Source organism: Octopus bimaculoides, chromosome 23 (genome assembly GCF_001194135.2).
Source record: "Octopus bimaculoides isolate UCB-OBI-ISO-001 chromosome 23, ASM119413v2, whole genome shotgun sequence".
Classification (NCBI taxonomy): Eukaryota; Metazoa; Mollusca; class Cephalopoda; order Octopoda; family Octopodidae; genus Octopus; species Octopus bimaculoides.
In genome coordinates this window covers 33,330,457-33,341,979 of record NC_069003.1, presented here as the reverse complement: position 1 = coordinate 33,341,979, position 11,523 = coordinate 33,330,457, and the positions used below count along the sequence as shown (strand labels likewise).

The 11,523-nt window shown below is 34.7% G+C and overlaps 1 protein-coding gene across 1 annotated transcript in view; it reads right to left on the bottom strand.

Annotated features, from left to right (window-relative positions):
• The window catches only part of LOC106875180 (atrial natriuretic peptide-converting enzyme), a 46,746-nt gene that overhangs the window by 34,430 nt on the left and 793 nt on the right, over positions 1 to 11,523 (bottom strand). Inside the window, exons 2-4 of the mRNA XM_052975958.1 lie at positions 7,730 to 7,864; positions 2,243 to 2,377; positions 1,497 to 1,628 (exon numbers count right to left, since the gene is read on the bottom strand). Of these exons, the coding sequence (XP_052831918.1) occupies positions 1,497 to 1,628; positions 2,243 to 2,377; positions 7,730 to 7,864 (402 nt within the window). The remainder of the gene's footprint in view (positions 1 to 1,496; positions 1,629 to 2,242; positions 2,378 to 7,729; positions 7,865 to 11,523) is intronic.

Sequence of the window (11,523 nt, the reverse complement as noted above, 5' to 3'; positions counted from 1 at the left end):
TTAATTCTATCTCTTTCTCGGTCGGCCGGCCATGAGCATGGACGTGTCAAGCAGTGTCTCCAACATTCCAACCTGGAGACAGTCTCTTTACGTGTATAGCTGTCACTCTCCATCTTTCGGACTTACACTCGACAGCTCGCTCACATCTACATAACAACGTCCTAACAACTATACTCACACACACAGAAGCTGTAACAACTGTCAACAAGAGCTAAAGATGTATATATTTACCACCTGAATAAATGTTGTTTAAGTTGATAGTCTGGAGTTCAGCGTTCCGTTATATTCTTTAATTTTATATAGGAAAGTCAGGTATACATCTAATGATGTATAACCAACTTTCCTATAGGCTTTAATGATATCGAAGAAGGGAAATGGAGGTTACAAATAGCAACAGAACGTTGTAAGCAAAACAGTCGTAGCATGTAGATGAGATTAGGCCAATACCCTTATAGCTGTTTTAGTGTTCAGCAAGAAATAAAGATAAGGGGGGCATTTGAGGGGAGAGCAGATATGCAAACAAAAATACTTACATACACGCACACAAAATACGCATCCAGCCAGCCATTCGCCCGTACGAACACGCACAAACATGCGAACGTACGTTTTTACACACGTCCATAAATAAAGAACATAACTTCAAATAAACGCAAACCCAGACCAAAAGTATCGAGTTCCATAACTTTAGTAACACGCTAAATTGCGTTTCAGTTATGTTACAACACAACAATTACTCCTGTTGAACAAATCCTGAACTAATCACAGCGTACCTTCATTAATAATGGAATGTTATTTTCTTTGTATATAAGCTTCTGCAAAATAATATCTTAATCAAAACAACGAAGTATACGGGTTTTATAATATATGCATTTGTTTACTTTTTCCAACTTATGTTCACTTGTTATTTTTCTCCGCGCTTTCAATGAATTGAAAACAGGGTATAAAAAGATCCTTATAAGTAAAAAAAGTTTCAAGAACACGAAAGCAACATTTAATCAAGGGAAGTCACTCTGCTTTAATCCCATATTAAGTTTACATGAAAAAAAATCCTTTATTTTTATCTTTTACTTGTTTCAGCCAGTTGCTCTGCGATCATTTCGTCATCTGACATGTGGCACCTGAACAGATAATGTCGATCTGATGGAGAGAGTGAGCTTATGTGCAGCACAAACGTTAGATCACTACAGACAAATCCTCACACAGATGATTGTTGTTCGGCAAGAAATTGCCGAACCCTCATATGTTGTCTAACGATGGGAGAGTCCACGATATATATATGTGTGTGTGTGTGTGGTGTAACATCCTAAGTTGTAAACCACGTACCCCTGCACTAAACTTCGGAGCAAGAGTTAATATTTTGACCCTGGTTTTAGAAAATACAAAAGCTCGTTAGAAGTCTTTGCGCAGCCAAAGTACAGGGAGTAGTTTCTGGTTGCGCAGTCATTGAAAATAAAAATCCCTGAAGGCTTTTAACGTCGAATCCGTATTTTTCTTACCTGTTTTTTGATTTGGTTTCGAACAATGCTGCTCATCACTACCATCTTGGCAATGCCATATTCGATCACACTTTAAGTAGGATTCAATACATTGACCATTATCACACTGGAACTGATGCCAGTTGCAATTACCTGGGAGATAGCAGGGGGAAAATAAAAACGAGTAGGTTTACAAGCTGATGTGGTGGTGGCGTCGGTAGAGAGGGTGGTGGAAGTGTAACTATGGTTGTGATAACCATGTTGACTCCAATGAGTGTAGCATGTGCGAAATTTTAGGAAAGATATATGTATGTGTGTGTGTATACACATGTAGATACTGTTTGTATGTGTGTATTTGCTGGTATATATATATATATATATATATATATATATATATATATGTATGAATGCGTATCTTTTACACACACACGTGTGTATATGTGTGTGTATGCTCTGTCCACAGAGAGACAAATGTCGTATAGCTATTTATTATATCTAGAAACTTGGTCACAGCTAAACTTCTTCATTTAATTCAAATTAGCATGCAGTGTCTATAAAGACGGTGCAATGCTACAAAATTACTTCATTCTTAAGCTTAAACAGTTCGGGCTGATCGAGAATACAGTTTTTCAAATAAGATGGTGCACTTTGTCACTTTGTTCTGCAAGTTAGGCGGTTTCTAAATATACATGTATGTGTGTGCATGTATGTGTGTGTATTGGATTATTAAGTTTATTGAAGATAATGCAAGTGTGCGCTGTTATTACCTGCTGGTACAGTAACTATTTCTTTACAGTACTGTTCGTCACTACCATCTGAACACTGCTTGATTCGGTCACATTTTTGCTTCATGTCAATGCATTGTCCGTTATTGCAGCGATACTGGTCCCAGCGGCACAGACCTAAATATTATACAACATAGGCTTTTGAAGCAAGACAGAAAAAAATATTTATGAGATGTGAATGAGAAATGTCTGCATATTATGCTGACTTAAACAGGAAAAATTGACAGCTAAGGCGAAATACTTAGCAGTATTCCATCTGTCTACAGTTCAAATTCCGCCGAGGTCGACTTTGCCTTTCATCCTTTCGGGATCGATAAATTAAGTACCAGTGAAACACTGGGGTCGATATAATCGACTAGTCCCCTCCCCACAAATTTCAGGCCTCGTAGAAAGTATATAAATAACTAAAATGTTTTATGAAATGAAGACTATTGCTTATCACATTAACTATTTCATGTCTGCTGCTTTATTCAAATAATTGAGGTAAATCTGTAAATGCAAATGTTCCGGATAATAAAAATATGTAAACTTAAATAACCATTGGTGAGATCATTCTCATCTTTAACATGCAACCTACCAACCTATTATCAACAGTGAATTAATTACATAAGATCCATTAAAAGATAACCTACCGTTATATTCTTTTAATGTCAGATTATTAACACGCCAACTTCGGTATTGCAGTATAGTTATTAGCTCAGTACAGACACGGCTATTCAACATAGTCTACTCGTACTTCACTTACAGTGATTATGTTATTCCGTTCGTCACGTCTGAGCAGTGTACCATTACTATTAATTCCTTGCAACACCTCCCCTTTTAAGATTTCCTTAGGAAGTGTTATTTTATGTAGCGATAATTTTTTTTATTCACCCTCACCTTTTTTAAACGGACAATTTTTCCTCATGTGTATACCTCCACATGCAAAACATGGATTTATTTCCTGATTTTTGTCCTGCTTTTTAGAAAACACTTTATCTCTATTCTGACTATTTCACCCTTGCTTTACATGGAAACGATCTTTACGTTCAATTTCTTCTGTGTTGCGTCTTAATTTGACTATCCTTTCACATTCTTCTGACACTTGTAGGTTACATCCCGGTTTTGTTCCAGCTTTGCGAGAATTCTAACATTTGCGTCTTTTCGGCAGTAAGTTCCTGTGTAAAAATCAGGCATTTGAACATATCTGGTGCTAATTCATCCAGCTTAAACTTCTTGTATTCCTTGTTTACTCTACCAGCATATGTGATGTAGTCCTCGACGTTGTTTTTCTCTATGTTCAGACACATCCAACGTGTGTTGATCAATGACCTTATTTCACTGAAAATTTTACACCATACATCTATTGTGTCATTAAAGTTAATTATGTCCGAAGATTTTCTTGGGAGTACATAATTACTGAATCGTTCATGTTCTGTTGGCGACAGTTTTCTCAAGATTAAGCGCGTTTTCATCTCATCACCCTAATCTTCATTCTTTCTCGAAGATTTGCTCAGATCTTCTGTAGAATGCTTCGAAGGTAACTCCTTCGTCAGGTTTGTATTTGAACTCTGTTATGGAGTTCGCCACTCAGTCTGTCGAGAACACTTTTTCTGACTTTCCTGACAACTTCAGTAATTGCAGCATTTGTTGTTGTAATATTATTTGTTGTTGCTCTATCAGCTGTTGTTGTTGTTGCTGTTTTTGCAACACAAGCAAACCTGCCAACAAATTTTCCATACTTTTACGATTGATCGAAAACTTCGTACACCAACTTTGTGAGTTTTTTTTAACTCCTCTTCGAGTTTCTATTAACTTCACGTGAATTGGTTTATTAATTCCTCATGAGTTGTTTAAATAGTCGTCGCCACTGTTGTATTAGTTTAGTGTGGGATTATTAATACGCCCACTTCGGTATCGCAGTATAGCTATTAGCACAATCTACCTCGTACTCTTGTACGCATTGCTCCTCTTTACGTATAGTGACTAGGTTATTCCATTCATTACGTGGGAGGGGTGTACCATTATTACTAATTCCCTACAACACCCACTTAAACTCAACTTCACTCAGACGGTCAACAAAGAATACTTTGTGGAGGTTTTGAGGGAGTTTAGGAAGAAATTATGTCATAAAAAAGGCCAGAACATCTACACCAAAACAATTCGCCCGTCCATTAATCCATTCTGGTAACCAACTACTTGACAAAGTGGAGCAAAGTGGGGAAAACTGTCCCTCATCTTCCCTGCTGCCTAAACTTTGTTTCTTGTGACTTTTGGTTGTTCCCGAAGCTGAAGAAAATGAATGAAGCTGTGACAAGAGTCCTGGACACGTTCACTTTGGGGGGACTTCCAAAGGGCCTTCACGAAGTGGCTGAAACATTACAAGAAGTGCATTGAAGTCAGAAGGTCCTATTTTGAAGGAGTAGAGTTTTTTTTTTTTGTTACTTCTTTGAAATTAATAAATGTCTCATCTGAAACTTCTTGAATGCACCCTGTGTATATATATATATATATATATATATATATGTGTGTGTGTGTGTGTGTGTGTGCAGTTTTTGTGTGTATGTGTATGTATGCTTTTGTGTCTGTCCCCACCAATGTGTTGGTTTGTTTACGTCCCCATGAGCTAGCAGTTCTGCAAAGAAGACCGATAGAATAAGTCTCTTCTGCAAACCTACTTATATAAACGCTCGTACCATGTCCCCATTATACACGTCTTCGAGCATTTTTCACACTCATGCACAAACACAAGCCCCTCTTGTATCCCGAATCCACATCGCGCAGACCTCATTTGTATCTTGCTCACATATCACATTTGCATCTTAGACAGACATCATGCAAACCCTTCTCCGACACCTGTGTGTGTTTCTATTCGTACTTTGGCCGACTCACCATCTGTATAATTCAGCCCTGTTATTAAATATTCATCTTCATGTGAATTTCAGTACCTTTCGTTTAGATTTATCCTTATTGATTGCAACTGTCCCTTGCAGTATAGAAGGGGACGAATTTGGCGACGTTTTGGTATTTTCATTAGTTTTATTAACTCATCTGCATCCTGATCAGTTTCGGTTCTGGCTCTCTTCGATCAGAACCTTCAACAGTATTTCTACTTTCTTTCAATTAGTCTCAACATGAGGCACGTTTTAGCTGAACGAAACATGAAATCACTTTATCTCCGTCTACCAAGTTATATATATTAATAATTTATATACCTTTCAGGCATTTGGGATATGTACCTAGGATGTTTCAGAGATGTTCTCTTTGTTTATCGCTTTGGTTTGTCCTCGATAATCTGCATCCTGATCAGTTTCGGTTCTGGCTCTCTTCGATCAGAACCTTCAACAGTATTTCTACTTTCTTTCAATTAGTCTCAACATGAGGCACGTTTTAGCTGAACGAAACATGAAATCACTTTACCTCCGTCTACCAAGTTATATATATTAATAATTTATATTGTTTATTCAATACATGAATTATCCAATTGGCTTGTACAAATACGACACATGTACAATATGTTTCCTATAAGCTCATTTAAGTAAACCTAATTTTCACTAATATTTTATATTGAAACTTGATAACCTCTGTAAGAAGATATGTTGTTTAGATTCTAATGCCACTCAGACCGAAAAACTTCTATGTTCTCTGGTAACACGTGGAAATCGCTATTTGTAACCTTGTCTGTATAGTCATACAATAATACCTTCCTCCCTATTTTTGTAGTTTCACGCTTCAAACTATAGAACAAAATCAATATTATCTAATAAAGATACAACGTTTATTTTATTAATATTTATTCGTAAGACTAATATATCGCCCCCTGTAGTTATTTTAAAGTTCGGTACTTTCTTTTTTATCCTTATCTATTTGTTGAGCTGCTATGTTACATTCTGTTTGACTGCACCTTTGGAGATTTTAAAGTTTAGTGAAAATTTTAAAATTTGATGTATTGATGTAATTTCCCACGCTGATTCTCATGAGATAATTCACTTTATCCAGAAAAATTTTTCTTATTTTATGGAATTCTTAGAAAATTTTTGTGAATTTGTATTCTAAACTCAGGAATTCATACGAAAAACTAGAAAAAATTTTGGTGCGTGATTTGAGGCTTATTTAGTTATTGTTTTTATCGCATTTCATACCTCATTTTTTTTAAAGCATTAAATAAGCGGAAAATATCTGTCTTTCGATTGAATAAAATTACCCAAAATTTTCGAAGAGAACTGCCTTGAGGAGCACCACTTTCGGGAGGAACAAACTGAGTCCTACTGATTGGTTAGTTGTGTATTGAAACCAGAGGTGTTGGCAACATTTCCTCAGTGAAAGATGATATTTCACTGACCAGCAGCTTAATAACAGATGTTGTTGATGTATACCTTAGCATTCTTTAAGTATTTTAAGACTGTGTTGACAAAATCTTGATAATAGGTGATTCCTTGGTAGGTGCCATGGGAAAAAATGCATAAATAGCAGACAATTTGGGAATGAATATCTTACGTTAATGCCTAAGCAATCTGCATGATACCAACAGAACTTAAATGAAAGGTTGTGTAGTGGTGTTAGTAATAAGTACTTCAAACTTTAAAGTACTTTAATAATAGGATCATTAGAGAAAAGTGCTATTGTGATATATAACTTGGTAAAATAAGGTTTATGAAGGTATGGCTGTCACATAAACTGGGCCTTAACAATTAGTATTTTAGTGTTAAGATCTGCAGTGAACTGCTACCGTGTTAAAGGGTGCTTCACTGGCAGGTACTTTTGTGGAAAGTGTAAGTGCTTAAGGAAGGTACCTTAAAATTGTTGTCCATTTCATAATCATATCCTTAATCCTTTGAATGCAAAAAGTGAATAAGTCCACTTAAAATTTTATTATTATTAACTGCAGAAAGGTTTACTCCTGGCTTCCGAGAAAAAACTTCTCCTTATACTGTGACTATTGGAGACACCCCAAGTGATACTTTTTACAGATTAAAATTTTTTTTCCCATATTTCATCAAATATCTCTTTAAATAGCCAGAATCAAATACTTTTAGTGGGGGATATGAAAATTATTCCCACAGAAGATAATGAAGAAGTATTGCAGAAACATAAAATATCAATTTTTTAGTGAATAATTAACATAATTATGGGAATGACCATGAAATTTAATCATGCAGTCAAAGGATTAACAAATGCCTTAGGATGTAGTGTTACAAAGTTAGGTACCACTGAGAGAGATACCTCGAAAACTACAACTTCTGGGATAAAGTCTCCTTACAAGTTTTTTAACAGTACCTTGGGTTATTCCTAAATTATCTTTCGGTCAGGTACCTTAAGGATAGGCAAGTGCTTTGGTGTGAAGGAGAAAAAGCTACTCTGTCATCATATATCAATATTTCAGTTAAGCAGTGCATTCTTGGCAAAATCTATGACACAGATAACTTTCACTAAGGTGCCTCTAACAACATGGTAGCTCAGTGATTAAACACTGGCTGTGCTTCAGTTTACCTGGATATACTGTGGAGGTCTTAAAACAGTAGCGTTCGTCACTGCCATCTTTACAGTGATTCACCCCATCACACTTCAACAAGGAATCAATACAACTGCCATCTTCACATCGGAATCGGCCCCATCCACAGGAGACTGCATGGGCAGACAAGAACAGAAATAAATGGTAAGCGAAGAAAAGAAGGAGAAAAGAAAGAGAGAAGGAGAAAAAGAAATAAAAGAAAGAAAAATAGAAGGAAGAATAAAAGAGAATGAAAGAAGGTATGAAAGGAAGAAAGAATATAGAAGGAAAGAAAGAAAGAAAGAAGGAAAGAAAGGCAAGCATGAAAAATTGAATATGAAAAAGAAAAACAAAATAATCAGTAACTTGAAAGATTAATGAATTGTTAATGACAGATCAACATGAATGATTAATATAAAGGGTTGATATGAAAGATTAACATAAAGGATTGACATAAACAAATAATATAAAAGATAAAATGGCAGATTAACAAATTATTTCAGTTTTTATTCTATTTAGATTGTATTCCAAATTTGCTCAAGTGGAATTTGTTTATTCCTTAGACAAATCTTTTGACACTCCTTAGTTTAAGTGAAATCATTTTAACCAAGATATACAAACATCCTTTTTCTGCACCAGGCTATTGCAGTTCCAGTCTCCATCATTCCTGTTTCTTTAATGCTTATGTTCCATGCTGTTGTGGATTATTCATGACTAAAGCACAGTGATATCTCCATAGTCATCTTCTACCATAACTATTCTCTTCAGCTGCAAACTTAATGTTCATCAGTCATTTGCCATCTGTCTTTTTCATCAGGGATCCCCAACCACCAGGCTGCAGACCAGTGCTGGGTCACGGATCATTCGGTACTGAGATCCACCCAAAGAATAAATTTTAAAATTTTATTTCTATTTCATTGACTTATCACAGTCTTCACAATGTTTTTGAATTATATATGTATTATATATGTAATGTGTGTGTATGTGTGCATATATATGTGTGTGTGTGTGTGTGTGTGTGTGTGTGCATGCGTACTATGGTTATATGTAATGATTAAATTATATATTATACATTTAATTGTGTTTTGTTGTGCACGTGATTCCCCAGTCTGTGAGAACATTGTCTGGCATGAAACCAGTCCCTGGTGCAAAAAAGGTTGGGGATGGCTACTTTCCATTACACCTTTGGTATGTCTTTCATGCAATCATCACATATGAACTGATTCTTGTAGTCTTTCGTAGTTACCATCTCAACTCATTGGAACTTACATTTACTTACTTAAGGACAGCCAATACTATACCCTCATTGTGGAATGAGAACAGCATGACAGGATGCAACATATATCTAGAGAAACAAGCGACATTATCGACTTGAAAATATTTCAGTTTAGGCTGAGAAGAGGAAGAGGCAGTGACTTTAACCTTCGTAGGTTGATTGTGTGTTTAATATCTAAATTGAAATTCTGCAATGTCTGTCTGTATGTACATTTGTATGTATGCATGCATATGTAGCAAATTTTGTTTGGTGAACTGTCACAAGGCATACAACCACAACATAAGCCAAGAAAGCAATTCAAGAACAACTTAAAAAGGATTGCATGGAATCTGAGATTTCAGAACAGGAGCAGGAAGACATCATGTGATAGGAAAACATGAAAGCAAAGAGTCTGTGATGGGGTGAGCACATTCCAGTGAAATGCAAATGAGTGGTCATGCATAAGGAGATCAGCATGAAAAGACAATTTCGTTGACCCTAGGGTCAATTTCGTTGACCCTAGTCTATGAAGTCTGTGGCTGCATATGTATGCTTTGTATGCATGTGTGTGTGTGTGTATGTGTGGTGATGGCTTTCTGAACAGTTTCCGCCCACAAGATTTGTTCACAGGACATTGGAAAATGGGCTAAAATTCCTTCTGATTAATCAGAACTAATTGAAAACTACCTGCACAGTTTGGAGAAAGTTATTAACCTTAAAGGATACACTACTGATTGTTAATCATTAAATGTTAATGTATGCATGCATGTATGTATGTATGTATCAGTCTATCTATCTATCTATCTATCTATCTATCTATCTATCTATATATCTGCCTGTCTGTCTGTCTATGTGTATTCGAAACGCCGGTGTTAAAACAGGGGTAGCTGATGAAGAAGAATGTTCTCTATGTGGCTTGTGTGTTTTCTCGTCTACGTTTTGTTTGCAATGTCCTGTACCCAGATATGCACCTATACATACAGGTGGATGTCGGTATGCACATACCTGTACGTATATATGCATATACTCATTTACTATTTGTTTATATATATATATATATATATATATATATATATATATACACACATACATAGTATATATATGTATATATACATATTATATGTATGTATATATGCATGTATGTGTATTTATGTATGTGTTTGTGTGTGTATATATATGTGTGCACATACATACATACATACATACATATATACACATACATATATATACATGCATGCATATATACATACATACATACATATATATGTATATATATAAACATAAACAAACACATGCACACACATATACATGTATGTATGTATATATATATTATATTTATATTTACACTGAGACTATGTCAGCAGCTGTGATCACAGACCAGAGTTTAATGAATGAAGACACAGAATAAATTGCCTTATTTGAAAACAAGTCAAGGTTGACATTTGGGGGAGCATCTTGACCATAGAATACTGCCTCAAGAAGTCTCATTCAACCCATGCCAGCATGGGAAAAGTATATATAAAAATAATGATGAATGAGAGATGGAATGTATGGTTTTGAATGTAAGAGTACTGAATGAAACCTTATTCATAATAAATTATGTGTCTTCAGTTCATTAGATTTAAATGATCTTTCATAATCATTCTAGAACTTATAGGTCACTCAGTATAAAATATCACACACACACACACACACACACACACACACACACACACACACACACACACACACATGTATACATACATACATACATACATACATACATACATACATACTTATATATATGTATGTATGTTGGATCACTGAACTCTACAAGTTTTTTTCATTCTCTCTCTGTTTATTTTCTCTTGTTATTTTCTGTTGAAGGGCATAGGCTCGAAACATTAAAGACTTTTTCATTTCTCCTGAGCGTCAAACTAATGCTCTTGCTTGGTGTTCATACACCTGTCTTCGTCTTCTGTTTTTCTATAAATTTCAACTGAAAAACTTAGTAAAAAAATTATATACTTTTTATTTAAAGTTTATTTTCTCTATGTTTTGTTTATTTTATTTACGGAGGTTTTTCCTCTGATAAACTAAGTAAATTGGAACTTTATACTTGTTGCTTCCTTAGAATATTGTTTATATCGGTTACAATAAATAAATGTAAGTAGTTATATTATATATAATCATATATTTTTTTGAGTAATCATCTATATTTGAACATGTATACGCATATATATTTATAGAATAAAAATATTGGGTTAACATATTTTATTTCCACCTGTAAAACTACATAAAACTCTGATAATATATTTATTTATATATTATATTATAATTTTTATTGTATATTATATTATAATGTAAATAAATTGTTAGTTTATCAAATATATTTCTCTATTTCATTTAATATTTGTGTGTGTATATATATATATATATAGTTGACTGTTCTATTAAGGTAAGATCACCAAAAAAGTGTGTTTGTGTGTGTGTGTGTATGTGTATCTATCTATCTATATCTATCTATCTATCTATCTATCTATCTATATATATATATAT